Raw genomic sequence first — 25,572 nt, forward strand, 5'->3', positions numbered from 1 at the left:
AGACCGAGGGGCTCTGGATTCTGTCCAGGAGAGCACTCGCACTATTAAATAAAGAGGGTTGTGTGGATTATTTAGCATGTCATACATGCTTTACCTGAGGGGTTTAAAAAGTAAGTCTTCTAATTTTGGCTGTAATTTAGTTTAACAAGTATTCTTTATCCTCCTTTTTTTAAAGAAATAATCTGATTATGATCAGCTATAGATATATTTACTTCTACAGTTCATCTTCCTAAATAAATTAGAGCTAGATCCTAGAATTCTCCTATCATACATCTTATACTTTAATTTGCCAGTTCCAAGTATTTATTTTTTGCCCTGTTAACCTTAGTCTCATTGAATTTCATATTTGGCTCCTTTGAGTCTAAATCTCAACCAGTATTTTCTATTCATTGTTGTTATAATGTTTTGTCCATTTTGAAAAGTGAACACTTTTTTTTCTTCAAGTTAGAAAAGGAAGTGTTAATGTGTGTGTGTTTGTGTGTGTGCATGAGTGTGTGTCCAGGGATATGAGTGACTGTAAAGTACTGTGAATACAAGCTGCTTGAAAGATGCTAACTGTAATTCTCAACTTTGCACCTGCTAATGTAGAACTCAAAGAAAACCACACCAAGCTTATCTGTGGGAGGAACTCTTTTATTGTCACATGGATGAAAGAAAAATGGTTCAGTCAAACAAAAAAATACAAACCCGGCATGATTCTGGATTACAAAAGAACCTAGAAATACCATTGATAAAGCACCTCATTCAGTGATTAAAAGCACCATTAGTTCTGGTCCTGGGACCTTTCCTTGGAATACACCAGAACAAATAACCACTCAAGGAATTGTGAGTGGAACTGTCTGATCACAGAGGAAGAGTTGATCTGAGGAGTGGAGAGTTCCTCAATACGAGCAATGGATTATGCAAACTGTCGAGGGAGAGCAGCAGGAAAATCATGAGTCCCCCAGGAAGGGGAAGTGCCATCTGGGACCAATAATACTGACATAATAAGACATCCATCTGGGGATGGGAAATAGGGAGAGCACCTTTTGTAACTATAAATTGTCATGGCGTGCTATGGCCAATCTGCACCCGTTACAGTTAGACCTGCTGCCTCGTATCTTCAAATCCTTTTGCTTACACAGAGCGTATCAGCATCAGAATCTTTTAAACTATGCAGCAACATTCAATCAAAATAGACCCCTATATCCTATACATAATGATGCATGCCCTTAACTTCCCCAATCATAAGGACTAAAAGAGGCCACCTCCCATTTACACACTTCACAGACACAGCTCATGAGAAGGCTTACCTTCTCTACTTATCTTTCATTGGGCCTCCCTGGTTGGACCCTCTTCACCTGCTTTATGTCAATCAACAACTCAGCTAGTTAGTTCTTCCTTACAGCCAGGACTGGGGCTCTTTCCTTCAAACTGAACTGTCAGTGGTTGGTAGCTTTCCTACTTCGATCTCATGTCACTCATAGCTTCATATTTACTCCTTTGGGCAGGAGTTGCTGGTCTTGCTTTAATGTACTCTTTCATAGGCCTCCACGAGAATATCACTTGCCCAATGTTCATCTAAATGGTGTTTTCTTCAAAAGAGTTGAAATCACCTGTGGCAATGAGAACCAAGCCTCAGGAGGTTCCAGTCTCTTGAGGTGGCTGTTAAAAGATGAGCAGAGCATGCAGACACTTAGAGTGTTTGTGCACTCAAATCATTGTTTGAAGGCCCTACATAGTAGACGAAAGAAGAGCTTTTAAGGGGATGGGGTGACCAGGTACAGATTTAATTCCATAATAGAGTCTAATTTTAGACATCTTTTTTATGCTTTTGTGGTTTATTTTTTGTGATTTGTACATTACCACATACCACTTACAGACATTTGTATTCACAAAAGTTTGATAAAGCACCCCGATAAAAATGGAAATCGGGTGCAAGAAATAAATGGTGTCCCATTTTCAGACAAAAACAGAAGAAAAAGTATCCCAACACCCAACAAGAAAATGGGAGCCTCTTTTACACACAAATGAAGGTTTGACCCACGTATAGATAAAAAACAGCAAATTCAGTACACACGCTGAAGTACATGCTCTCCTCCCACCTTGGCCAGCAATTCATTCATATGGAAGCTAAAGAGAGAGAAAAAAGCCTTGCACTTCCTGTTCCCTATCATCATTTGCTACCCCCAACTGACAATTTGTTGAGATTGTGCTTGAATAGGCAAGCAATTGCTTAGTATCCTGGTATTCAGATCCCCTTGTTCTAAGTCCAACTTTCTAGGTGATCTATTTACAAGATGGCTGAGAACCTCATTAGCGATAAGATGTAGCATCGCAACCCCACACTTTCGTATAACAGCACCATCACATCTAAGAAGGAGAATCCTGAATATTGCTGATAACACAAAGACAACAAAAGAGTAAATCAGGGAAGCTGAATTGTAGCTCAGAGGAGTGCTTCCACACTCTGGTAGGTGCTTCTTCAGGGAGGAAAGGATGGACACTGATAAACACTCATGCTATGCCTGCTGGATTACTTATTATGGGACAAGGGATACAGAGGGTCAGCCTTGATAGAATGAATTACTTGCTCACCTTGGCTTCTTTTACGCACAAGGAGAGGGATTTTTCTCATTCAGAAGGGTTGCACTCTTCCCACAATCCATGTAATTATTTGGGGTGTCAATGGATATGGAAAGTGTGCTCAAACAATATAAGTGAACAGTTGAGATTGCCACTTCGGGGCTCATTCCAGCTCCTCAGTCAAGTGAAATCTTTCTGGAGATTGTTTGATAGAAAACCCCTCTTAGCAGGGAGGGGTAGTCTGCCACTCGGAAGAGATGGCGCTCCCCATAAACAATATCATAGTCTGTGCTCTTCCCTGCGATCAGGACACGTAAGTTGGATTCATTGGTCTGGCTGCCCACAGCTAGCACATAGATTTCAAGGCCTGCCTGTCTGGCGTCTTGCACAGTTCTCTCGAGTATGCTCTGGGTCACTCCTTGGGAGTTCCCATCTGAGAAGATCAGCACTTTTTTCTTGGCTGCAGCCCGGGGGCTCTGGCGGTACATGCGGATGACCTGCTGAAGAGCTGCGTTGACATCAGTAGCATCATTGATGAATGCCATGCTGTCAATGGCATTGGCAATCAGGGTGTAATTGGACAGGAACTGTGCTTCCACCTCCTGCTGGGTCCGTCCACTGTACTGGATGATAGAGATACGTACTGCATCATCTGCAGTCTTTCCTGCAGCCAGGAACCTCTCTGCCATGCGCTTCACAAACTTCTTAGTGGTTTCAAAGTTGCGACTCCCAACACTGGTGGAGCTGTCCACAAGGAGGGTGATGTCAGTAGGTGATGTAAATGAGACTAGGGAGAAAACAAAATGATAGTTTTACTTAAAATGTAAAATATGATGTATGAAATAACAGTGACACAAACAGGAAAAATAGTCGCGCATGGTCATAGCTACATAGGTTTATAATACACTCCTCAATGGTCTTTCACAGGAGGACAACAGGACCTCGAGTTTGACTGAGAAAGAAGACAGAACTATGGGAATAAACTACAGGAGGACATTATGTAGAGATGGATGGCCAGGTGATAAGAGGATCACCTCTAAACTATAGCAGGGCATCTGGTTTATTGGGGTTGCCAGTACACTGAAGAGAGAGCAAAGGATCATCACTGTGAGGGTAGTGAAGAGTCATGGCTGATCAGAAAGAAAACAGAGCTGAGGGTGAGACATAGAAAGATGTTCAATATTTTAGAAGAGCACTGTACAAATAATGATCTTTTGAAACCAATTGCCCAAATAATCTAACCAGCAAAAAACACATGTAAAATAATGATTTTAGTATAATGGAGCCCTATATGAATTTTTTAAATAATGATTATTTGTTAATTCTTATTTTAACAAAAGACACTTGTGCAGGTGTCACCAGAGTAAACCCTCCACTCCAAAATGCCTGCCATGTTGTGGGACATGTTGCAGTGTTGCTATCCCTCCTTCGCCACTCACCCACTGATGTCCTCCTAGCTTGACGTAATCAGTGGTAAAATGCCATTAAATTGGAAATTACATTTTGGTAGACAAAATAATTGGAAAAAAGACATTGGTACCAAAACATTGGTAACAAAACAATCAGGAAGAGAACAGATACCTAATAAGGATTAAGGGGCAAGGGTTAAATTAGGGAAAGAAGAAAAGGGAACAGGTGGGAAAATGCAAAGGGTAGATGGGGACAGTGTCCTCCCCCACACCCATAATCAAAAAGTAAAAAAAAAATGAAGAGATGGGGTATAAATAAAACATACAGTAGTAAACAAATAGCAAAACCAATGTAAGAGTCAAATAAAATGTAATAATCTAACAATGAATGAGAAAACTACAGGGAATCTCTCTATTAATTGGTTTGCGATTTATCTCCAAAACAATTAATGAGAGATAAAAAAAATCAAAGGGGACCGTACGCACTGACTGCTGTAGAGGGAGGCCGGCTGCACATTAGTTATAAACAAAGAGCAGCCTATATTAAATAAGAGCTTCCCCCAGGATCCTAAATAACAAATTAATCTACATTGCTTCTTGTTTGCAAATGAGGTTGTTGTGTGCTAAAAGAATGTTTGAATGAAAAAGGCCACTCAGAAGTGAAATATGTCATATGACAACCATCTTTTCTAAGCATATGGCTTTCTCTTAATATGCATAGGCAACAACAATGGAGACCCAACCTTTCTTGATGAACCCCACACTAAGCATTGCAATGCATTAATAATATACATTTTGCCTATCATCATTGAAATTGGAAGAGATATTAGTTTTAACAATCAAAACTTCAGTATAATCACTGGTGATCATGAAGCATGCAGACTACAACTTATGTTACTCTGGCAACCGAGCACATCAATGATAGGGTGAATCTTGGAAGGGGTTATCACTCAGACTGTCACTCAGTCAGGGCTGCATATGTCACTCAAGCAAAGATACAGGAAGGGGGAATACTTACTTGGACAGGTGTAGTCTGGGCATTTCTTGTCTGTGAAAACACAGATTAATATGTTAGAAAAGAGGGTAGAAGTCTGAACCATGAGACAATTGAAACAAAAGTACCCTTTAACACCCTAAGTGTCAGGAAGGACGTTAAACCTCAAGTCTGCGGTGTTTTGTCAGATATGTTCTAACCCTTCTCTCTCTCTGTGGTATATGTGAAGTCCTATGACCACTCTAGCCCCTTCTGTCTGTGTGTGTGAGATATTCTGTGGTTCTTTGTGACTGTGGTATGAAGTTCTCTATCCCTTTTATCTGCAATCAAACGCTGTGTGCTGCTTTCTGTGGTATTCACTCCTGCTGCTGCTGGAGCTTTTGCAGCACACCACTCTTCTATTCCATGGTGTATGGTTGTATCAAATCTTCTGTCTAAGTTGTGACGTTTAATCATCTGTTTTGGTTCTGATTGGATATTTAGCAAATTTCAACCCCACTTTGTCTGTTCAAACCCTCTCAAACCTTTTAAGACTTGAAATCCTGTTTAGATGACTCCACTGCAAATCCCAACTTTTGGCTATTGCAAACCCCATACTTCTTTCCAGTACCTGGGCTTCTAATTCTTAGAAGCCCTCAAACCTTCCTGTATCTCCTAGGATCCCTCTTAGAACCCACTTACCTGCCCCAGTCTCTTACCTTTGCAGATATGAGCAGTAACATTCTCCAGGAATCCATCCTCAAGGAGCTCAGCATAATTATCTTTCTGCAATGAAATCCCTTGGTTGTACGATGTGCCACCACAAGCAATCTGGTCCAACTGCTCTGGGTTCGGAGGTGCCCGGAAAATATCACCCACTCCCAGGGAGACCACCTGTGATGAACAAAACCAACCCATAGATGTCAGGTACATTGCAGAGGTGCAATTAGCTTCTTTTAGCAGACTGTGATGTCTGACAAGGTAGACATGTACAACATGTCAGTAGTGAAAGAGATGTTCAGATAATACACTGTAATCTTTGCAGAAACATCAACACTGTAACAAAATGTCCCCTGACCTCTGAGAATGTCTACCACACTGGCACAATGCTGAAGATCAGAGCCACTGCCGCAACCCTTGGCTATGCTTATCCATCCCTCAATGGTGACTGCCCACATCCATAACTGTGTAAAAAACTGATTTATTTCATTCTGGTCAGTAGTCTAAAGGGTGTGTTTACATAACACTGACCTTTGTTTCTGTTTGGTTACTGGATAGGGGCCTGTTTCTGTCATGCCCCACGGTTAGGAGCGGCAGGCGGTCCAGTATATAAGGACTCTGAGATTTCACGAACGCGCTTAGCGTTCTAGCCTGGAATCTAATTCCGTCCTAGTTAGTGTAGCCTGTCTTCCGGTTATTGATTTCCTGTTTCCGGGAGTCCTTCTTTACTGTTCGTTGTTTCTCGCGGCTCGTTCCGCGTCCTTGGCGTTCTGGAAGCGCCACTCTCTGTTGTTTCGTCGGATGCATCAAGTTGGTGGTTAGTGCTCTATTCTTGCATCACAGTAGTCTCTGGGACTCCGCAAGATTTGTGAGTGCGCTGGTTCCCCCGTTTGTGTTTACTATTTCAATCACTCCCTGTTGGTGGCGTCTAGTGTGTGCTCTGGCTCTGTGTTTTCGTTCCAATCCTAAGTTACATTTATATTCCCTTGTTAAGTGCTTTGTTCCTTGCACCTTTGTCAGTCGGTCCCCACATACCCGCACCCTCTAAACAGCTGAAATATCCCGGGTTTGGTATACCCTGGAGTGAGAGGTGCCGCTCATCCCCGCGCACCTCCCAGTAATTAAGTCTCGAGTGTAAAGCTCGTGGTTCCTCAGCGTTTTGCTCGCCAGCTGGTCCTCTTCCCTTCCGAACCCCCTTTCTATTCCCATTCTGTGAGGACCCTCCATGGCTAAGAACTGAAGGAAGGAGGTGGAGCACTTGCGTGGACCACGGTATGGTTTGACCAGTATACATCAGAAACACGGTAATAGCGCTGTGCGCTACCTTTCTTTATATACACGGTTTACCCTAGAGCGGGCGTGAGGTAACGATTGTTGTTCTATTCCCCTGTAGTCTTCAGCCCTTTATCAACATCAACTTGGTTAACCTGTTGCAGAATTGGGGCTTTTGGGTGTTCACAAAGGGTGAGTGATACTTAAGGCAGATCTGAGGCTATTGGGCGTGGGACAGGCTCTCAATCAGTGTTTTATGTCACATAGGATACTAGACTGTACTTTCCACGGTTCATACCTCCTGACTGGGAACAAGATCCTCCATAGGAAAGGGCATATCGAGAGGTAGGACTGTACAATTGGCAAGGTGTTAATTGTAGGTACTTATATGTGGATGGTCTATAATCTACCTTTCATTACAGCACAGAAGAGTCTCACCCTGGGATCCGCCTCTGCCACTATCTTGACGTCTTACCCTCCTTCCCTTGTTTTGTTTCCCTGTTTTCCCCTGGCGTGTCCTCCGGTTCTCTAGTGTTTGATAGAGACGGGGAACCGCAGGGGAAGACTGAGAATTGTCTTCACGGACCTGACGCTCCTGCGGATCAACCCACGTATCCTTAGAGTTTCTTTGCTTGGTTACTGGATACGAATGTTGCAGACAAATTGGTTTATGGATATGCTGTTTGCTTAGTTATTAGTTATGTATACTGTGTCTCTGATTACTGTTATTTTCTTGATTACTAGCAAGGACCTTTGCTGTCAACTTGGTTTCTGCATGTGTACATCACTGTTAGGTTGGCTCCTGGATACAAACCTGCTGCCGTTTGGTTGCTGGTACAGCGTTTACAGTCACATTGATTAAACAACATGGGCCTTGCTGCTGGCTTTACCCTGGGTGGTAGTTGTGCTGCTGGCTAGAATGCTATGGGTAGTGAATTCTGTTTTATGAAAGCCCTGAATATGTGTCTGCTTGTCTCTTGCACGTTCGGGATATGCCATGTTTTCAATTTGTTGCATGACAAGTACTCTGCTTTAGGTTAGGACTGTCTGGACATTACTGTCAATGTCACGTGGATTCTGAATATTGAGCTTATCTATAGGTTGAGCTTAGATATAATTGATTTTTCTGGCACATCCAAGAGGCACACACCACAAACGTATTGGGTCTTGAAATAGTTTGCGATAGGCTGACTAGTTTCACAATTCTATGTGCAAGGTACCATGTATCAAACTCTGGGCATGTCACTGCCTCTTACCTGAGTGTTAATTTCACAAAGGGATGAGAGAGGTGTGAGATCTCTCAGGGTATCTGAGCGCCCATCAGTCAGCACCAGTGCCACTCTCTTCTCAGAAGAGAAACGCTTCAAAAGGTTCTCCTTTGTAAACAAGAGTGCCTCTCCAGTCCATGTTCCTCCTGCAATCCACCCCAGGTTCTTCACGGCTCTGTGGGCACGATGGTACAAGGAGAGGACCTGAGTCAGCATGGTCAATATGTATACACAACCAGACTCTATAGATACCTACAGCAAGAGGCCAGCTATCCACAGCATCTCTTCAGTCATATCACATTACTATACAGCATCTCTGAGGGACAGTCCTACTCAACATTACACAGTCACATTGCATTCCTAAACATGATTTCTACAGGCAAAATGCAGCCGTACACAAAATCTCTACATCCACATCACAACTATCATTTCAACCATAGACCATTTCTTAAAGCCTAATCTACCACCATCAATTTTAAAGTCCAAGTATAGCCACAACAGAGTGAGAAATCATCAAACATCATCATTAAAAGACCTACCCCTGAACTGTTCAATCACATTACAACATTAAGCCCATCTATGGTCATTTCCTAACCATAAATAAGCAATTTTATGTATTCCCATATTATATATTTTCCAAATATAATCTCACCATCCTTTCTAGGGATGCATTGAAGAAGGCTTTGAAGGAATAAAAGAAACTTGTTGCCTCTGCAAAATCTGCTTTCTACACCAGTTAAATTTTGGGGGATGCACATTCAGCCAATGAAAAGCTCCAAACAATAAGGGAATACTCCTACAATTAATGTGAGTGAATACAATCGAAAATACCCAGGAGTTGGCGAATAAGTTGTCTAACGTCTTTGAAGTTAGGATCTCTACCATCCTTAAATCACGAACTTCCTCTAGTGAACTCTTGTCACCTGGAGAGGCTGATGCAGCTGTCATGCCCAGCCTGGTAGGTCAGGAGGGCAAGGAGGTGTCTTCTACATTAGATAGTACAGACCATTACATTTTGGTACCATTGAGAGCATCTGTTCTTGGACAAATTCATTTAGATTATCACCTTATTAAAATATAATTCACTTTTAGATCCTCTTCTTCCTCTCCATTGGAAAGCAACAATGGAGGTTCTCGGACCTGCCTTACTGGAGGTCTTCAATAGTTCCTAAATTAATGGTCATGTTCCAGAGGTTTGGAAAAAAAGTGCTGATAGTGCCTAAGTTTAAAAAAAACTTGTGCTGACCCCTCACTACTGTTTAATTTTCAGCTAATATGACTGTTACCTTTTGCTGCCAAGAGCCTGGTGAAACATGTCAATCAACTCTTATCTGTGGTGTTGGCAAATGGACAAATCTTAGATTCAACTCAGTCAGTGTTTTGACCACTACACATTACAGAGACTGCCATGTTAGCGATGGTTGATGACCTTCAAATGCTGACGGACAAAGCTGAGCCTTCAGCCCTTGTGCTATTAGGTCTGACCACTGCTTTTGATATGGTATTGCATACTACGTTACTCACCAGGTTACCGGAGATTGGTATTGGAGGCAGGGCCGTAGAGAGGTGTAGATCTTAACTACTGGATAGGTCACATGCAGTATATCTACTTCCATTTATGTCAGAATGTAAGACATTGCCCCTAGATATGCCACAGGGGTCAGCATTTACCCCACCAGTTTTCAATATTTACATATGCCAGCTGGTGAAACTAGTAAAATAATTTGGCCTCAGGTGTATGCATTATGCTGCTGATACCCAACTTATCAACACACATTGGATAGATTGGGTGATGACCCCTTTGAACCATTCCATTAATGTATGGTGGTGGTCTCGGATCGGTTGCAATAAAACTTGTCAAAGTTTAATTCAGACACAACTGAGGTGCTTATCAAGAACATTCTTGAATTCTGAGCCATTTGCAGTTAAACTTCTGGTCTATCCTGGCTGCCCCAGCTAAGATGGTCAAATATCTTGGGATATATCAAGAGCCTAAACTTTCCTTAGCTGGGCACGCTCATGTTTATAGTCCGCCCCTCGTTAGTTACAATATCAATTGCCCAGCATTGTATATAACCATGTCACAGCTCTCAAATAATCCCATTAAATTCTCCAGGGCCTTTTTGAGTCGTGCCACCCAGACATCTAAGGCAACTCTTACACATGTGCCTCAATACAGTGCAAAATACTCTCACAAGAAATTGTGTTCAGCTTTGTGCACACTTACTCTTTCAGCTGGCCAATGGTTTGGATATTAGGATCGCCCATGGCTACAGTCTCCTGAGTATTGTCGTGGCTGTACTGAACAACTCCAACACGTGATTCCTTGGAGTCAAACTGCAAGAATAGAGTAGAAGTTAGAAATGTTTGTAGCCATCAAAGAGAAGACATTATAAGCATATGCCCTGCCTACTGCTTCCCAGGCATCAGACATCAGCCCCCACACCAGATGTCTTTTGAAGGATACTCAAGCTTTTCTACACAATGAGATATTATTAGTGGCTTTTTTCTATCTGCTGCATGCAGCCATCCATCCATCCATCCAGCAACTGACCAACCCATCCATCAACTGACAAAAACACTACTTTCACACATGCATCCAACCACACATTCAGTTTTGAAATCCACTGCATAGCCTGTCCCGTCTACTCACTGATTCCCTTTGTTTGTCACCAGGGGGACGCCTATGGGTCAGACTCAGTAGGCAGTTAATGTGCAATAATTAATGTCTCATGTCTTTGAAATAATAGTATACCATGCTTCCCCGACTGTCATGGTTTACAGTCACCAGGAGAAGGGCCTTATCACAGCGGAATACTGCAGGGAGTATGACTGTGTCTTTTGTCTGTTTCATGCAATGGTTGTTATTCTAGGGAGGGCCTTTAAGAAATACAAACAACAACTATCAACATAAAGTATAAATGTACATACATTGTCACAAATCCTAACACACATTCAATATGGCTACTTAACAATAATACCTCCACAGCATCTTTCTTATAAGTAACCTTTCCTAAACAGAACATTCTAACCACATCCCCATCACCCTCATGTGCATAACACAGTATGTAGTGAGCAAAGTGCTGCCAACTCAACAGCACTCCCTGCACACTAACACAAAGTACAGCTTAGAGCTATTCAGAAAACGTCAGCTTAAACATTTCAGACCATTAGACTCACAATACTGAATCATAATTATTTATCTGCCTAGCGGTGCTATCAAGAAAACAAACTGCACATATCAGGTAATGGGCACCAGATGACGCACCTCAATGAAAAAATGGCAAAGTCCATTGGCACGATAATTCATACATATAACACACTATAAAGTTCTTTAGCAGGATAAAACTCATTGTTCTTTCACATTTACCACCACAGACCATGCTCTAGAAAACTCAAACAACACATCAAAAATGTCTTAAATTCAAGGTTTGAGCCTCCTCAAACACCTGACCTGTACTGCCTATGCCTCCATGGATTTCTAGCCTCTGTCCTTGGTCCTGATCCCTGGAAGTGTATGTGAAACTGTGTGTCCCCGTTTATCCTCTTATCTGTTGGTAAGCCTTGATTACTAGAATGGTAGGTGGCACTCTTGTCGTGTTTATTTCCTGTTGCACTTTAATTGAGCCTGTTTTCTTGTAGGCCAGTCTCCTTATTTGATATTGATGGGAGCGAAGGGAATGTTAAAGCCGTCATGTTCTCCATAAGGGCTTACCTTGACATGCTCATCTCTGCTGAGCCGGTCAATAACCTTGATGATGAAGTCTTTGGCGATCTGGAAGTTGGTGAGACCGATACTTTCCGAGCTGTCCACCACAAACAGGACATCTATTGGCCCACAGGTACACTCTGTGTTTAGAAGACAAAATCATTTTCAGATGAGGCACCCCTTGCTCTGTTACTGACAGGTCTTCCAAGATCCTGACCTCAACCAACTCGCAAACGATGTCAGCTGATAGCGAGTATGTACTCCCAACATAATCTTCAGCCTTTTTCTGTTAATTGTGATCACACTAACTCTATCAATTCCATCAACTTCGAGCCATTCAACTTATCTGGTGTCTCTGGGCCTGGAATTACTGGGTCTGCAATTTCTGGATCCAGTAATTCCAGGCCCCGGACACACCAGGCTTCTGGGGTCTGAGGGCAGCATTTGCGTCTTGCGTCCAACGGCTCTGCAAAATGAGAGAAGATTCAGATGTTCCTCCAGCTCTCACTTCACCTGCACTGCCCTGTCCACTGCCTAGTCACCCATACCAATGGTCTCAACAGTGCCCCCTCACCCATTTGCCATCCACTTTAAAGATAGGAAATGGGTGTGAATTTGGATGCGTTATAACCCCTAGAAGGAGGAAAACACATAGGACCCAATTCACAAAGATAACCTGAGACGAATGTCTAACTTCATGACTTTCAGTATAAAGTTAGACTTTTTGCCTCAGTCTACCTTAAATTTTAATCTCAGTAAAACTTGAGACCAAAACTTAAGTTAAACTGAGACAAAAGTCTAACTTTACTACTTGTAAATGCCCTTTGTGAATACCAAAAGTCGTAAATTTAAACTTTCGTCTCTGTTTACCTTTGTGAATTGGGCCCATAGATCTGTTAATCTCAGGTGCACACGTTACTCTCCATTCTGGGAACATAATCCATGTATTTGAGTGTAGGGGTACATGTTGAAATGTGAGATTTCAGCCACTGAATCCCCACACCTAAATACAGGACACTCATAATGAGAACGAGAAAGTAAAATGGTGCTGGGAGCAAAGTACTCACCACAGAAAGAGGAACCAGACCAAGGGCAGGCGTACTTACTACAAAGTGCAAATAGATCATTGGACAGAGTACTCCAAAAAAGGTTCAGCAAACATAACATGGGCTGGGTTACTCATCTCTGAAGAACAGAGCATAGCACTTACCAGAGAAAATGAAAATTGATCGGTTAGTTCACACACCAGAGAGAGTATATTGAGCAGAGAAGGGGAACTCACCATCGAAGATTAGAAAAAGTTACTCACCGCAGCAAGCTAGAAAAAAAAGACATATGTCAAACTCACAAAGCAATCAAAAAACTGCAGTTATTCAAATGTTTGAATTTCACATTAAAGGTTCTTCACTGGGCTCACAAGTGGTTTCTATAAAATACTAGTTGTACATGCACTTTCTAGAATGTGCCAATGTCTGGCCAAGACACAAAAAAACAGTGGAGGTGTCCTGCATCAAAGTGGGAGCAAAACAATATTGGTATGCCCTGTGCTGCAGAAAGAACAGAACCGGTAATAGAGGTGTGATGCAGCCATGGGGCAGTTAATTGACATACTTGCATTAGAGGAGTAGAGTTACAGGCAATGGATGTGATCTGTAATACAGTGGAAACAGGAGCATGTACTTGAGGTGCCCTGTGGCACTAGGTGCATGAGACCGTTAACAATGATGTCTACCAGTCTTGTTCTGCACATCATTTTCAGATTTATCTGCCCTCTCACTACGTAGACCAGCACCATTACTTTCCATCCGCACACAATTATGGCAGACTAGTAGAGTTAAAGGAATGTCATAATTCCCATGAATAAACTCATTTGAAAAAATAGTTCACTTACAGCACATCCTCATGATGATGTCCAGGATTTCACAATCCTAAAATAAACGATGCATTAATTGCAGATGCTCTATCAAGAGTAGTTTGGAGACCCATGCCAAAGAAAATACCCCACCATGTTATGTAGTGAGAAAACAGAGAAAGATCCTTTTGGCTGAAGGGAAAATATACCAATGAAAAGGTCTGAGAAGGGCTGTAGGACAGAAAGACTTGGAGAGATGGTTGACAAAAGATTATCTGGGAAGAGATCATAGAAACAGAAGATGCAGTAGAAAATATCAAAAATAGAATTTAGTTAACAGATAAACATAAACCAGAAGCCAAAGGAGTCATTTGGAGAGCGGCGTGCAACAGGCCATCCTACACAACATTAGAGGCCCTGGCATATCAACTAAGCAGGTCTGCTGCTTCTTGAGTTTGGAAGGAAAAGGCCTGAGAGAAAGACAGTAAGAAGATAAAGACTTGAGAGAGAAGACTAGGAGAGGAAGGCTGGAAAGAGGAAGTTAGGACTAAAACTGAAGTGATCAAAAAATGAAATCAGCTCGCAAGGAGAAAACCAGAAAACAAAGTCTCAAGTGTGATGGCCGGAAGACACAGTACAGTTTAGGATAATTAAGCCAAACTCCAGAACACGAGAGCTGGAATAAAAAGACTAGAAGATGAAAGCTGGAGAAAGCCAGCCAGAAGAAGAAAGACAAATAGAAGAGAAATCCAGAAGAGAAGGTGGAAGTTCTAGACCGGACACCAGAAGAAATGTACTACTTACATCTGGTCCTGGTGGTCCTGGTGGTCCTTGGCTACCCTAGAAATCAGATGTATTGACAGAGAAGAGTATTAGATGACTATTAGTTTGCCTAATCTTGTAAATTCACCCACATGGTATCTACATTATTTAAAGACAAGCCTAGGAGCCTACTGGAATGCGTGTCATCACCTGATCTCTGAGCTGCCACAAAAGAGATGTGTTCTGCAAGCTGCGTGCCAGACAATCTCTATCAATCTGGAGACTCTTTCACTGCTAGCAGAGCCTTTGCCTACCAAGACAAATGCTGTGTGCCGGGACCTCACTTTCTAAGTCAAGAGGCATTTATTCTCCCCGGCTGTCATTCTGCCTTGCCATCCTAGAACATGGTTAGTGCCTGAGCCTCATTCTGTGGTGTATGCCCACTGTATGGGCCTTATTGTGCTTTGGTTAGTGACCTTATCATGGACTTAAGTCTCACTGTGTCTTTTTTGTGGAAGAAGCCCCCTCACCAATCTGTCCTCATCAGTGAACACCTATTTATCGGAGGACTCCCCCTACCCTAAATAATGTATATTTAAGCTGCCCAGGGCTAATCCACCCTTCATAGGTGGGAACATTCCCACTGCCTTGGTCTCATTCTGCCCTGGTAGAAGAATATCCACCTAATATAAATGAACCCAGTTGGTCAAGAGGCCCTGTCTGAATTTTACTCTTCCTTACCAAGGTAAGAACTGTTGGCCAATATTCACTTTGAAACATCAAAGAAAAAAAATATAATGACCTAATCGTTTAACACTGAAATCTAAATGAGGGCCAATGTCTTACATGTGTGATGGGGCCATCTAAAAGGTAGTTGCTTGGTGTTTGTTGTAATGTGTGTGTTTCAACACATTGGAAAAGACCTACTAAAGACTACACAGCACAACTCTGTTTGAAAATCAGCAGTGTTGAGTTAACAATCAAAAATAGCACACCACCATATTTACAAAGTGTAGCATGCCAATTATGTCATTGGTGATGCTTACACAAATAACATGATGCTTATATAACACTCAACAGGGTTTTGTGTTGACAAATGTGAACAGGCAGAATAGTTGACACCTATTGGCAGTTTTTGTGACCCTTGTATTTGAGACTACTGTCAAGCACACTTAATTCATGCAAATGAATGTCCAAGGCCAAATTATGAAATATATGTGTAACGTGATAATATAACATTTTCTGCATAGAAAAATCATGTGACGTGCATATGCACATTGCTAGCAGTTAGGTTCAGTCTCTGATAGGGTTCAGCGTAACACTATTTCACGCTCCTTTGCATGTGATTTTAGTAGGTATAACACTGCTTTGAATCATATGGATGCCTACACTATTGCCACCAAGTCAACTCCACTTTGGATGGATTTTCAAGGGCTTTGCCCTGTGCGACACAATGCCATTTGCAACTGCAGTCGTATTGAATTTCAGCAGATAATTCCTTTTGCGCACATCCATTGATCAACTCTAATGCTAGTATCAGTTAATTATCACTTAGTTTCACTTAGCGTTACATAGCGTCACTCTGCTTCGCGTGAGCACCCATACAAAACTTCAGTAAACTTGGGGCCTGGTGTGAATTGTGCTGGCAATACTTTTCTTCCCCGATAGACTCCACTCTCCTGTAGTCTTTAGCCTTTCCTCATGTTTGAAGAGTCCCAAGATGCTAGATGAATGTTAGGTGGTTGACCACTAATGCTGCCAGAAGAGCACCTGCATTCACACCTCAGCTCCTAGTCTGGCCACATATCTGCAAGATGTGCTTGTGACAATGGAAGTTGTGATCTCTTTACCCCGGGAAGACGCTTTCCAGCTAGACTAAAGATAATGTAATTGTAATTGTAAGTAGCATTTCTATAGCGCGGCTGTCACCCAATGGGTGCTGGGATTACCATTAGGGGACACTGTGCATAACTGAAGGTCGGGTCAGGGGGACTGAAGAATTAATTATTCAGAAAGAGTCTGGTTTCCAGTTCCATCATAAACCGCAATAGAGTATTAATTTGTCTGACCTCGATAGGCAATGGGTTCCAGAGTCTGGACGCTACATGACTGAACGATCTGCCTCCTAATCGAGCTTTGTTAAAATATGGGGCACATACCAAATTAGCTGAAGAAGAACGGAGACTTCTAGCTGGAGAGTACCAGAGGAATTTCCTCTGTAGGCTCAGGCCCCATTTTATGAGCTGCCCTATAAACAATACAGAGTGCCTTAAACTGAACTCTCTGTGCCATATGTATTTTATGAATGTATTTTAGAGTACGCTTTATTTCCATCCATAGACCGCATGAGCATGAGTGAACAGACTGGGTTATGTTACCTAAGATGCCACTGCGTATCAGGGGGCAAATAGATTGCGCACACTCCAATGGAATAGCGGAAGGAATGCAAGCTGCCAGGCTCCAAGTGGGATGTTTTGCAAATGGTAGAAGTAACTCTGCCCGCCACTGAGAAATACGCATTGAATTATGAGGCTGCTAGAAGTGATCGGTAGAAAGATTATTTACCCCACTTCATAATTCCCTTAAAAGGAATACACAAAGCAATACATATAGCAGTTCCTGTTCAGAGACAAACCTTTTTTCGGTTTCATTTGTAGCAGACCCTGTAATCTTGTGGGACATATTTCTGGCGTGATGACCTCATGTCATGGTCATGCTACCATACCGTCCGTCATAAATTGGATTAAGTGCAGAATGGCTCTCACAGAAGGCTGTCTCTCCCAAAAAAGCAGATTCCAAACAGCAAAGATAGTGAGGCAGCTGTCACTTTGAGCAGGCAGCCTAATATGACTGCCATCTAGAGCATCTCACAGATGGAGCCCAATGGACTTCATCATTCACATGCAGAGGGACATCCAAAATCACACACACACACATGCAGGTGACCAGATGTTATGGAAACAAAGGGCATCCATGACGACAGACTGAACAAGCTATATATATGACGGGACCTGTTTGGCCATCCTTCTGTATAAGTGCAGACGTCTCCAATCATAGCCTCACTTATAGGCTATCCTAGCTTGGGCCAAGACTGAAGTAGGTAATCTCATAAGGAGGGTTTCACATAAGGTGCTATCTTGACATTGGAACCAGCTCTGATGTCTTATGTAGAAAAAGCAAATATGACTGTTGAGCTCACAGTGGTAGAACTCCCAGACCTGCACCCCCCCTTGAAGGGCAATGCTGCCTTCCAAGGATATGACAGCATTTTTTCAACAAAACATGCTAATGAATTTCGTTCCAATAGAGCAATGGTTTGCTCTGATATGAGTACAGCATTCTTCAACCCTGAACATAATGCAGGTTCATATGAGCCAGATGTTCTTTGACTGAACTGATGGGTCTGAAAATGAGCTGTTCTGGTCAAACTCGGGCAGATGTTATCTTTAACAGGCAGGAGGACTGCAAGAGACATGCTGCTTATTATCCTTTTGCACATCAGGGTGCAGCAGTAGAACACAGCATTTCATAAATGCTAATAATATTGGTGTTTTAAAGGCCCCAGAGTGGGACCCTTATGATAGTCGGATGGACTTATTGAGACAGGATATGAAGATAGTCATAGACAGAGATGTGATAGGAAAAAGCTGAGGATTCAGTTATTAGATTTCTACAGCAAACTTAGTGATCTGAATGCATCTTGTCAGTGATATAACTGGAAACCCTCTTGAGGCCGAAAGAAATAAAACCCTGTATTGCAGGCAGCGGTAATGATCCATTATTCTTGTATATGCGAAGAGCATCATGTTCCATTTCTGAAGTGGTAGCTAGTTTGCTTGCGTTAATGGAGAATAAAGCCTGTGAAAGCAGACAGTCTCGGTTCACTGTCGGTTTGTGAGAGAAGCAGGATTTCCATATTTGGTAACTGCCTGAGTCTGCTGGCTTGGCTCCACAGGATGTGGAGTTTGTGAAAATTCAAACAAAGCTCGATTCCAACAAAAACAGTTTACAGGAATTTCCAGTGGGGCGTACAGCAGACGACAAGAAAAAGACACCCATTCCTGAAGCATCCCGTCCTCAGAGACTAGGAGATGTACACCTAATTTGGAACTCCAAAGCCACACTCTCCCAGATTCCAAATCCCATAAAACACACCCTGCTGGGATTTTAGTGTCTGGGAATGTAGCTTTAGTTGCAGTTCCAGAAGGTGGATTTATTCCGCAGTCTTGCAGTAGCAACCAGTTCTGGAATTTCCAAATTTCAAATTATTTCACTTTGCTCATTTGAGACTGCAGTACTTCCTTGGCTTGGGTTTAGGAGAACTGTGGGGTAAATTCTAATCCTGGCCACATATTCCCACAAACGTCTCCGGCCCGGCTCTTAATATCCTAAAACTCTGCCTCTGATATCTTCACATCTTATCCTTGACGTCTTCCAGCGCTGAAACTCATGTGTTCACACTCTAACATATTTCTTCACTTGCCCTAATATGTTGACACAAACCGCTCATAGTCTCACACCTTGCACTTAATGTCATTCTACACTCGACATATGTCTAGGTGCTCATCCTCTAAAAATGAACACCTTGCCTGTACATTCCTTCAAATCAGTCCACAGCTCCATCCATAAGGCATCCGTCCCTTAAAAATGTCACATGCTACCTCATAAGTTAGACCATTTTTCTCTAAAATCTTTCATTCCTCCTGTTAAGGATTCCTACCCTGTCACAGCAATCTTTCCCTGCCCCTAAAATCTTCCTAGTCTATTCTACCCTGCAAACCTGCCTCTAAAGCCCTTCTGCCCTACACGTTCACTGTGCTCAAGTTGCCTCACAGCCTTCCTCCCTAACATCCTCCTTCTTCCTTACCCTCGAGTCCCAGACTTCTAAAACAATTCTATCACACCACTAGTCACCCGAGCTTATTTAAAGCTTTCTAGCTTGCGGATGAAGCATACAACCTGCTGTGAAAACGTTACTACTGTGTTTCCTAAAGTATTCTTACTTTGCCAAAACACTCTGCTGACCTCTTTCCTTAAACAAATTCTGCCTTCTATTGAAATTGCCCAATTTGCTTCTCAAGTCCTCTAGGCTATCCCATTATTCCTTCTACCAACTGCTTGAGGCTATTATATTCTCTTCATAAAGTTCAGATCTACACCCTCACTCCCCTGTCCTTCTTGTAAAACGTTCTCATCTTTTGCACTCAAAATCTTCAATTCTACCCATGTTACCAACCCTCTATCAAGGACTAGATGATACATTATGGTTTATACATGTTCTTTGTTCGTTTAGTGGGGGTACGCAGGGTTGGTTACTTACCGGGGGCCCTTCAATGCCTCTGTGGCCCTTGGCTCCCTTAGCTCCTGGGGTTCCAGGGGTACGGTTCTGAAAGAGAAGCACAGGCAGTTACATTTCAGACTCTACAGAAGTAAATCAAACTGTATCGAGTAAGTACATTCAAGCCCATGCAACTTTCTCTCACACAATTCAGAATTCCAGTGTGACAACCGGGGTCCTAGGGCACCACGGCAGTCAGGGGTTACTGGGCTCCATTTACATCAATTGGTGCTGTTCCCCACTGAAATCCTGGGTCCAGAGTACTACTGATCCACAGACTGGATAATCAAGTGCCCCTCTCGAGCACTTGACTCTCGCAAGGCTTACTCAAGAAGGTGAGGTGGGTTAGACATTCAGAATACAGTTTGCAAGGTGATACTTGCTAATAACATCAATATTCAGTGGGTGCTTTCATTTATAAAAGAAAAACAACTTCAATACACGCAAAAAAATATGATATACCCATAAAACTAAGATACACAATGAAAACCAAAATTCTTTAGGACCATCTGGACCATAAGCAGTATTATTGCGTCTTGATGCCTAGCACTATAAAGAACAGTTAATATTGCATTATATAGACCACATTGCATTAGGTTACTCTTCAAAGATAGAGCAATGACATTAATACTTGTGTTGCAGCGATGTGGCTTCAGCTGTTGATATGAAGTCAAATGTTCCTGGTCCATACAATGTCCCACCACCCAAAGCAACAGATGTGCCCACCCTTCCTTGGTGAGGACACTGCTTTGGTGGTGCCATGGGCCTGGTGAAGGGTGACTGGTGTCTTTGTATAGTCACTGAATCCCACTCCCACCAGTTCAGAAGCAACTGGTCTGGTTATAGGAGGGAAGTGGCTAGCCAGGGTGTCAGTCCACCTTGACGTCCTCAGAAGACACCAAGAGGACCTGTACCACAGAGCCCATTGTCTCAGTCTAGAGTTTTTCTGTATGTTCACTGTGTGACGAGTGAGTGATGAGGGCCTGCTGCTCTTCTCGCTGGTCTCTTGAAACCTATCAGGCCTATCCTCAAGAGGGCAATTTTATGTAATTCCAGACCAGGCAGCACTGACCACCACACAGCAGAAAGAGAGGGTGTTAACCCAGCAAAGGGAGCCTGAGCTGAACGTAGATATTCAAGCTTCTACAAGGAGCAGTGAGGGTCACGCGGAGCTGGAAGTCCAGCAGAACAGACACCAGCTTGGCTCACATTAAACACAAGTGCTCAACCAGTTGAGCTACTGGCTCTCAAAACAGATATCCCAGATATGACAGACCCAAAATGAACCCAGGTAAGGGATACCACGCAGACTTTACCAGGAGGGAGCTGGTCGGCAATTCCGTCTAAGGGGTACAGAGGTACAGAAGCCCCTGAGTATAGATTAATGCTGCCACCACTGCCAGGCTACCACAAGTGTGGGAGCATGGACAGTAGACACTCTCTGTAAAAGAGAGGTATACTGTGCATGCCCCTTGACCTCATATCCAAACTCTAGGGTCTCCGTTCATATAAATAGGGAGACACACAATTGTAATGTTCACTGTGGTTGAGCTCAAGAAAACCTACAACACCTTTCCAGTGGCTTGCCAGAAGATCAGCATAACACAGAGAAGCACGTTCTCCAAAGCCCTGCAGGGGACTATCCGTCCAAACATAACCTGGGCCGAAACATTTCAGGACCTATAAAATGTATTTGATATTTTACACAAAGTTTCTGAGTTATCTGAATTAATGTTGAAGTAAATGTTTAACAAATACACCACTCACTGACTTATTCACTGTGAGGCCTAAACACAGCAGGCTAACGCCACCAGGCCATCTCATCGGATTTTCATATCTACTGCACCACTACAGACGTTACAAGGTGCCCAGTGTTTCCCTTTCCCCCATTTCCTAGTGGACCTCATTGAGTGAGTTTGAAGGAATACCTTACTTTTGAATATTGTGTTCAGTTCTTCATACCCAACTCTGTTGCGATAACCTCTTTATGCCTTGCATGTGTACAGTGGTAAGGTCATAGATTTATATCACGATAGGGCACAGTGTCTTGCAGATCCTTGATATCAATAAAGTGAGTACCAATATTTGCACAATTAGGGCTATTATTTAAATTAAGAGACATAACCCAATCAATTATAAACACTCTGCAAATGGTAAATAATATGTTTTCGGTAAAGAAACATTTCCTTCCTTTACCTTATTAATTGCCCTCTTCTACATTATTCATGATCCCATTTCTGAGCTAATATTGTTGCACGTCTTCACAGCCCTGTAGAGTCTGAAAGACTTCCTGTTAAGGGGTTTTGTAAAGCGCTCAATTACCCAAGAGGCGTCTGGGCGCTAGCTGAAAGGGCTAAAGTGAGAGTGAAACCCTTGAAGGCAGGTTCAACAGGACCTAAAAAGCCAGGTTTTCAGAGCTTTCCTGAAAGCTAACAAATTTGGCATGGATTTAATGACCAGGGGGAGTTTGTTCCAAGCTTTAGAAGAACCCACCAAAACACCCCTTCTACCCTAGGAGGCGTGTCTATATCTGGGAACTAGCACCAGCTTTGCCGAGGCGGATCTTAACTCTCGACCCCACCAGCCTTCATTCAAGGCCCTTTATTCCTTCCACAGGGCTATCGGGGTTCTTATATGAAGCTTTGTTGCATATGGCCATATTCAGATCGTATCCTCTATGAACGCTGCATGCCTCATAGCAGACATCCTGGGAATCCTTACTGTTTACCAAAGAGCCTCGGCCCCTGGATTCAAGGTCAGGGGTGCATGGTCAGAAAGCATTGTTCGCAGCATCATACATATCTTTCACTATGTAACTGATAGGGTGATTTGTGAACAAATATGTGCAACTGCTACACACATCACAAGAAGCTGTCTCATGAAGGTTTAGGGTTGGAGGAGGGTGAGAGTACCATTATCCCTCAATAGGCCAGTGCCACACCCACCCACTGTGACATGCTGGAATTACCCTCTGTCCCTCCCTTAATATCAGCCTGAATCACATCCACCTGGTTTGCACTGGATAAGCACTGGTCACAATCACCTCCCACCATAGACCACACCCATATGCACTTCTGAAAGGACAGAGTCTTCAAGGCTGTGAGTGGGATAGATGGATATACATTTTGTTTTTTTTAAAACAAATATAGATGTTCCCCTCCTTCCCCACTTCATTTTTAGCACTCACAACATGTGCTTCTGAACTGTGTGAAAGGATCAAACCCTGGTACTGAGCAAGCAAGTGTTTGTCCCATGCCTGAACAGAAGTGGTGAGTTGTGATGTTAAACATTTAACAGTGTTGGCCTTTGGTGTTCTGTTATGTGCAAGGGTGGTAAATTGTCAGACTCAAGATTTTAGTTGGCACCAACAGTGATGGATGGCAGAGGTGTGGAGAGCAGTTTGCTGCAATGTGCCTTCTGAATGGTCATGCTCTTTTGTTGATGCATGGGCGCATGCGGTTGAGCTGTGTGAGATAGGTGAGTGTAATAAATGTGTTGTATTATTAGGGTTGCCATTTGTCAGGGATATTTCTTTGGCTTTGTGTTACACGTGGAGGGGTCTGATCAGTGTGTTTTCATTGTCTCTGAGAGACATGGTAGCTAGCTACAGCAGGAACAAGGCTTTGTCAGCTTTCTGTCTTTGGAGCCGTGTTGTGCCTCGAATGGTGCTGTATGCTTTAATTAGCAGATGCTATTGGTTCTTAGTAGAATTGCTGTGTGAAGAGCCTGGTCTATGGCTATGGAGCCGTGTTGTGCACGTGATGAAATGGTGTGGTCATGTGAATGTCATTTTTGCTTTGTGAGGGATGCTTGTGGGAATGTTGAGTAAGTATGGTTAGATAGCCTCTCTTTGCCAAGCATAAGACTTTGGTGCCAATGTACAGTGTCACTGCCCTGTGTCTTTTAAAGGGGGTCAGTGATACAGTAAAAGTGATCTGCATGGAGTAGTGGCCATTACATAGTGACACTACAGCCCACTGCTAGGCTAGCAGACATTGTTCACTGCAATCTTCACATGATACACGATGGTCCTGGATTTCTTCACTGCCCCCCAACTTTATTCTAGTTTACAAAATGCACGTAGAAAGCATGCAGACAAAATAATACAACAGTGAAGTGTCAAAGCGATTACAAAGGTATCTTTTCAACATTATTTGTAAAAGAGTGGTTAGTGACTTACATCATCTCCTGTATCACCGGGTTCCCCTTCATCTCCCTTGGGGCCAGGGTACCCTTTAGGACCCTGAAATAGATTGGACAATTATGGCAATTTAATACACATCTCCATCAGTTAAGTTCTGCCAGTCACACCCTTTGATACCTTTTAATCCCCTCTTACATTGACTTCTGAAATGTGTCTCTCTAGTTGCCATGATTTCCCCCAGGTTTTTGTTACTTCTGTCTTTTGATTTCAGTACTTCTCTCTATAGATATTTTGACTTCGCTCAATAGGTGTTCTGAGTTACCTGTTGATCTTGTTACCACTTTCTTCCCTAGCTTAAGCTGCTCTCCTTACTTGCTGTTGCAATCCCAGGCTCTGGATATTATTACTTGGATCTCCGGCTCCCCACCCTTGCTGTAGTTGCTTACTTCCGTACCTATAGCACTCCAATCTGTGTGTTGCTTCTTATGTTTGTAGCTCATTTCACATACCGTCCACAGCTGTTGTGTTTTCCCTCCCTAGCAGTTGTGGATTTCCTTCCTTGATATGTGTTTTTCCTTCTTTCGTATTATGAAGATGCAGTTTTCCTTATTTGATGTGCACCCCCAGATATACAGTTTTCACTGCAATCTGTTGCACTTTACCTCTGCTGCGATTTCACGTTCCGGATGTTATAACAGTGCTTCCTATCTGTTGGTATTTCTCTTCCTTGCTTGTGATTCATTTAGCACTTCCTTCTGGTGGATATATTTTATTATTTTTTATTTCGTTTTTTGGTAAAAAGATCAAACATGCAAGAGGAACTAGGGGAGGAGCCAGTGTTTAACATTCTCTGCTGGAAGTTATAAAATATAAAGGACATGATCCGTCTGTCTATATGTTTTATTCTCACAGAATGCAGGGTCCTCTCTCACAGGGGGAAGAGACAATTTGCATTTTTCTTTTCAGTGTGGAATGTGTGTTGCGCAATTTGAAAACCGTTTCAAAAGTGTTTCGCCTCTAAGTTATGTTCAGGCGGGACCAGCTCCTTTGCCACTCTATGTAGACAAATAGACTTACTTTGGACCCTGGGTCTCCTCTGGCTCCTGGATATCCCTGGAAGGTGAGAAGAGGAAAGAGAGAGTCTTAAGTCAACATCATGAAGCAAGTGTGATTCATTTTAAAGTACAGATAAAGGATGCTTAATCTTCAAACTCACCTGAAATCCTGGAAATCCCTCAGTGCCAGTTCCTGGTTCGCCATCATCACCCTAACAGGAAGAAATAAACAATATCAAGAAATCAGCCAAACAAAAAGGACAAGCCACAATGCAACCAAGTTCAACCAACCAGCATCAGCCAGGGAACATCAACCTACCAATTAAACATCTAGTCAAACTTCTAACGCTAACTAATAAGCATTATTTACTCAACCAACTAACCAATTTCAAAATAACTAAACCAGACAAACAAATCAGTTAACCAAGCAACAAACCAACAGTACCAACCAAATAGTAACTAGCCACAGAGTTGACCAACCTACCAGTATCAGCCAAGCAATAAA

General features: G+C 42.6%; 2 protein-coding genes across 2 annotated transcripts in view; both read right to left on the minus strand.

The window, feature by feature from the left end:
- Positions 1-612: 612 nt before the first annotated feature.
- Positions 613-13,721, minus strand: LOC146861109 (collagen alpha-1(VI) chain-like). Its single transcript, XM_085646209.1, has 8 exons — positions 13,649-13,721; positions 13,226-13,234; positions 11,923-12,056; positions 10,435-10,544; positions 8,196-8,382; positions 5,667-5,841; positions 4,993-5,022; positions 613-3,352 (listed from the first exon to the last, which is right to left on the minus strand). Exons 1-8 carry the CDS (start codon positions 13,719-13,721, stop codon positions 2,742-2,744), a joined length of 1,329 nt encoding a protein of 442 aa, XP_085502335.1. The 3' UTR covers positions 613-2,741.
- LOC146861110 (uncharacterized) overlaps positions 13,717-25,572 on the minus strand; it is a 97,556-nt gene continuing 85,700 nt past the window's right edge. Inside the window, exons 24-29 of the mRNA XM_085645170.1 lie at positions 25,229-25,279; positions 25,090-25,125; positions 24,049-24,111; positions 19,851-19,916; positions 14,573-14,608; positions 13,717-13,844 (exon numbers count right to left, since the gene is read on the minus strand). Of these exons, the coding sequence (XP_085501296.1) occupies positions 13,800-13,844; positions 14,573-14,608; positions 19,851-19,916; positions 24,049-24,111; positions 25,090-25,125; positions 25,229-25,279 (297 nt within the window). The 3' untranslated portion in view covers positions 13,717-13,799. The remainder of the gene's footprint in view (positions 13,845-14,572; positions 14,609-19,850; positions 19,917-24,048; positions 24,112-25,089; positions 25,126-25,228; positions 25,280-25,572) is intronic.

Source organism: Triturus cristatus, chromosome 3_1 (assembly GCF_964204655.1).
Source record: "Triturus cristatus chromosome 3_1, aTriCri1.1, whole genome shotgun sequence".
NCBI lineage: Eukaryota > Metazoa > Chordata > Amphibia > Caudata > Salamandridae > Triturus > Triturus cristatus.

What these genes read in the sequence shown, in the direction of transcription:
- LOC146861109 (XM_085646209.1), bottom strand. Translation starts at nt 13,721, where the DNA reads ATGGAAAGTAATGGTGCTGGTCTACGTAGTGAGAGGGCAGATAAATCT. An exon ending in GCAGAGATGAGCATGTCAAG is followed by an intron (nt 10,545 to 11,922) that starts GTAAGCCCTTAT and finishes CTATTCTTGCAG; the next exon opens with TTTGACTCCAAGGAATCACG. An exon ending in TACTGCTCATATCTGCAAAG is followed by an intron (nt 5,023 to 5,666) that starts GTAAGAGACTGG and finishes GTGTTTTCACAG; the next exon opens with ACAAGAAATGCCCAGACTAC.